The sequence below is a fragment of the Plasmodium gallinaceum genome, assembly GCF_900005855.1.
Source record: "Plasmodium gallinaceum strain 8A genome assembly, contig: PGAL8A_v1_65, whole genome shotgun sequence".
Classification (NCBI taxonomy): Eukaryota; Apicomplexa; class Aconoidasida; order Haemosporida; family Plasmodiidae; genus Plasmodium; species Plasmodium gallinaceum.
The window spans coordinates 1625355-1630572 of record NW_021628225.1 but is presented as its reverse complement, the minus strand read 5'-3'; the positions used below and the strand labels follow the sequence as shown (position 1 = coordinate 1630572).

At 16.4% G+C, this 5218-nt stretch overlaps 2 protein-coding genes across 2 annotated transcripts; both read right to left on the bottom strand.

Moving 5' to 3' along the window:
• Positions 1-312: 312 nt before the first annotated feature.
• Positions 313-1390, bottom strand: PGAL8A_00169000 (conserved Plasmodium protein, unknown function; the record flags this gene model as incomplete). The annotated part of the gene is made up of 3 exons (XM_028670009.1): positions 313-575; positions 666-770; positions 967-1390. The coding sequence occupies 3 exons, from the start codon at positions 1388-1390 to the stop codon at positions 313-315; spliced, it is 792 nt and encodes a 263-aa protein (XP_028526804.1).
• A 554-nt stretch (positions 1391-1944) lies between these two features.
• PGAL8A_00168900 (exonuclease, putative) lies at positions 1945-4261 on the bottom strand (the record flags this gene model as incomplete). The annotated part of the gene is made up of 2 exons (XM_028670008.1): positions 1945-3056; positions 3244-4261. 2 exons carry the CDS (start codon positions 4259-4261, stop codon positions 1945-1947), a joined length of 2130 nt encoding a protein of 709 aa, XP_028526803.1.
• Between the last annotated feature and the right edge of the window lie 957 nt (positions 4262-5218).

Sequence of the window (5218 nt, the reverse complement as noted above, 5' to 3'; positions counted from 1 at the left end):
AAAAAAAAAAAAAAAAAAAAAAAAAAAAAAAAAAAAGAAAAAATATTTTAATTTTTGGTAAAAGAACATTTTTTAGTTATTTATTTAATAATATCGATTTAACTTTTTTTTTTTCTTTTTTTCAAAATATAGAAAAATTGGGCATAATCTATATATTATTGGCTTCTCTAATTAAAATTTTACCTTATTTTTTTTTTTTTTTTTAAATTATTATTGATTATATGTTATAATTTTATGGTAATATTGTTCCTATTGAGATGAGATTTCGTAATTTTTTTATTTTCTTTTTTTATTTAATTATTTTATTCATTTCTATGATTGTATTCTTTTAAATATTTCTTCATGTCGACATTTTACATTTGAACATTTAAAAATCAATTTAGTATTTTCAATAGCTTCTAAAAGATATTTATGCACTAAATCGGAACTCCACTGAGCTAGATGTTTTGTAGTTTCTATATCATCATCATCCTGATTTTCTTTTTTTATTTTTGATAAACTTTCATCCTCTATTTGTGATATACTTTCAAAACCAACTTCGGAGTCAGAGTAAACCGGATACACATGCAAATTTCCTATAGAAAAAAGATAAATATATGCATGAATTAAATAAAAAGTAAATATGATACCATTTTAATATTCTGTTATATTTTTATTATAAATACCTTCTTCTCCTTCTAAATACAAAAATCTATTTTTTCCACTTTTTTTATTTTCCAAATTCTCTTTTTCTGTAGTATCTAGTTTTTTAACTTTGGCATGTTTTGTTGCTGTAAAGGATTTTATAGAAATTCATATATATATTATTATTTTTTTTTTTTTTTTTTTTTTTAATCCTATAAAATTATATAAGTTTACACACACATTAATATATGTTTAAAAATAGCTTATGTGTTTTTTTATATTCTTATAAAATCATATGTATTAATATTATTTTTTTATTTAATAGAATAAAAATATTCTTACCAATTAACCATCTCTTTTCATTAATTTTAATAACTTTTTCATTTTTTCTTTTATTTCTTAAATTAAATTTTGTTAAACTTTTGTTTTCACAAAACTTTCTATCATTAGTTTTAATAATTTTATTGGATGTGTTTTTAGATGTAGGAAAAATAACATTAACCATCTTACTATTTTTATCGTCTTTTAGAATATATGTAGTATTATTTGTTTTATTTAAATAATTTCTTACTTCATAATTATTTATATTTATTAATTCCCTCCTTTTTACATTATTATTCAGTTTAGAAAAGTACACATTTTTATTTTTTAAAGAGTAAGCATTAATAGAATTTTTCTTGAAATCATTTATTTCATTTCTCAATTTATTTATTTTCAAGTTAAAGTTTTCAATTTTATCATTCCATCTATAATCTAATGTTTCCATTATTTTATTATTTAAATAAGATTATTATAAGTTCATTAATTTAAGAAAAAAATAAAAAAAAAAAAAAAAAAAAAAAAAAAAAAAAAAAAAAAAAAAAAAAAAAAAATAGATGCATAGATTTATGAAAACAAAACAAATGAAATAACAAAAAAATAAAAGAGTTGACAAAAAATTATATATTCCTTATATATTTAAAAAAAATAATATTTTTTTTTTATATATGTTTCCATGAAAAAAAAAAAAAATGATAAAAATTTTGTCAAAATATTATAATATTTATAAATATTTATTTAAATTTTATGATTCTTTTTAATTATGAGGAAAATTGCATATTTATATGAAAAAATATATAACTATAACCAATTTTATGTGTACATACATTTTAATTGATTTAATATTAAAATAATTTAATATATTAGATATACTTTAAAAATTATTATATTAACTTTATAATATGTATTTTTTTTTTTTTTTTTTTTTTTTTAAATAATAGATTTTATATATTTTTATCATTAGATAATCACATATTTGTCTAGTATGTGTTTAGTATAATCTCATTCCCAAATGCAATTTTTCATTTTATATTTTTGTATAAATATATTGATTAAATTATTATTATTAGATAAACATGTAGAAGAATAATTATATTCTGTTAATTTTTCTTCTATTTCTATGAGATTATATGAATCAATAGATGCATAATTTATTTGATCTTCTGTTAGTGGCCTTTTTCTCCAATCAGATAATTGCAATTGTTTATTTAATTTTCTTTTTAAAAAATTTTGACACATATCATTAAGACTTTTAAAATGTATTTTATTAATTTTTTCATGAAAAATAATGGTATTTTCAAATTTATTGCAATTATTTTTTATTTTATTATTTAAATCGTAAAGATTACTATTTATTACTTTTTTAAATAAATCAGTATCATTTTTTTCAATAATATCTCTATTAAATAACTCAAAATTAAAAACATTATAATCACAATTGATATTTTTATCACTTTTTGTGTTTATGTACAATGGGTCTTTTAGATCTATCACATTCACAAATGAATTTAAATGAGAAATATTTTGAAAAAATGAAGATATTTTCTGCATATCAGAAGAAAAATTGTAAAATAATTTGTATATGAATGGATTTTCTAATAGCCACTTAAAAAAAGAATATGTTAATAATTTAAAATTATAATCAATATTTAATAAATCAACTATATATATTTGTTTATTTGTTGAAATTGAAATTATGCTCACTTGTTGATTTTTATACCATTCTAAATCTATAGCAACAAAATATCTCTTTTTTTTTTTTTTTAAATTATCATTAATATCTTGTATAGTGATTATATTGCCATGTGATTCTATATTATATGTATCTTCAATATTATAAATTTTTTCTTCCCAATGTTTTTGTTGCTCATTTTTCAGGGATATCATTAATTTTTTAAATTCATTAATATTCCTCAAAAGTAATATATTTTTCATATTATAAGGTAAATTATAATATTCATTATTTATATTATTACTATATTCATAGTTTTCCCCTTTCTTTGTCTCATCATTTATTTCTATTTTTTTTACACCATCTATTTTTCTAACTTCTGAATTATACAAAAGTAAATATTCCCTTGTAGCTAAATATCCCCAGTAATTTGATGGAAATCCTATTAAAAGAGAAAATATATATGAAAATTAAATAAAACAAAATAAAATAAAAAATAATATGAAGGATAAAAAATTAACTAATAATATAGAAAAATTAATAAAAAAAAAAAAAAAAAAAAAAAATCATATAAAATATCAAATAAAAATGAGATATAAGTTTATATAGGAATTTTCAAGTAACTGTACCTGTTAATGAATCAGCAGATAATAAAAAAAGGAAAATTTCTTTTTTCAAGCAATTATATTTTAATGAATTCAAAAATAAGAAAAGCAAATTTTTTGATTGAATATTTAAAATATTTTTTAGTAAAATTAAACAATTAAATGTAGAATCTTTTTTAAAAGGTTTAGTAATACTCATTTTTTCTGAATAAAATAAAGATGCTAATTCAACAGCATTAGAGAAATATATTTTATCATTGAGAAATTCATGAAATAAGTAGTCTATATTTTTTACATTCAATTTTTCTTTTAATTGATTTTTATCATAATTTATGTTATTTAGTACATAGAAAAAATTTTTATATTTAATAATTTCACATAGTAAATTAATATTTAATCTATTCATGTTATTTATGTTATTTTTAAAATAAAATTCTAAACTATTTAATACCATATCATGTATAACAGTTTTTTTACTCTTTTTTAATGAAGGACTTACGGATTTTATTATATCATCATTAAAAATGCAAAAAATAAACTCTCCATTTTCATTTGTACTTTTAAAAATCTTGTGATAACATTTAATCAAGTTAAAATATATCCTTTTAATATTATCTTTATATTCGTCTACTGTTGCAACATTCTTAGTATTCAAAAATTTTAAAACAAAAAATATTACATTAGCAGATATTTCTTCAACTTTCTTATTTTTACATAAGGGTTCTATTATATCATATATATTTTCTTTAACATATATTTTATTATTTGCAGAATGATCAAGGTCTATTAAAATATCAGAATCACAGATATGATTTTTAGTTGAGTAATTTTTTTTTGGCCATGTTTTTTTTAATTTTTCAAAAAAAAAATCTTTACATATTTTATCACTCTTGTTTTCATATATGTGAAGTGATGAGTAATTTAATTTGACCATTAATTTATTAATTTTACTGGGAAATGTGGGAAATAATTTGAATCCATATTCAGTAGTAGAAAAATAATTTTGTTTATTGCATTTTAATTTTATACAATGCTTTTGCATACTTCTTCATTTAAAAATTTTTATATACAAAAAAACATATTATATTTTACATAATTTTATTATATTAAGTATTTTCATATCTATAACCATTAGGATATATTGTAGTTTTTTGTATAAATATTTAAATGTTCCCTTTTTTTTAAATTCTCATTAAGTATTTTTCTTTAAACATTTTTAGATAATAACTATACACATGAAAAAAAAAAAAAAATGTAATTCAACGATAACTCATAAATAAAAAAATATATATATATAAAAAATTAGTAATTAATAAAAAATTATTTTTTAGAATAAATGTATTTTAATTTGTTATTAAAAAATTTTATATAAATAATATTATTTCGAAAAAATTTGTACTTCTATAAAAATTCATACTACTGTTTTATTTATAATAATTCTTTTTTAAGAATAATTCTCTTATTTTTTAAAAAATATTGTTGAATTTTCTATAAATTTTCTTTATAAACACATAGCTCTATTTAGCTTTATGTAATTTTTTTTTAATATATGCACAAAAATAAGAGTTCATATTAAGATATTTATTAAAAAAAAAAAAAAAAGAAAAACAAATTTAAAAATTAAGGAAAAGCAAACATAAATATCAAAATTTTATATGAAAAAACAACATTAAAATTATTCATTAAAATATGAAAATAAATAAAAATTATATAAACTGTAATATTCTTAATATTTATATCATAAACGTGAAAGTAAACTACTAATTAAAAAAATGAAAATATATAATATACTAATTCATTACATTAACGTAAAAAATTTTTTTAAAATATAAAACAAAAAATTTTTAAATTGTCAAAAACGTTTATAAAACTTCATTAATAACAAATTTCATATAAGTATACAAATTTAGAATAATATATAAAATAAAAAATTATATATAAAAAAATATAAAATTCAAATGTTGCAAATAAAAAAAAAAAAAAAAAAAAAAAAAAATTT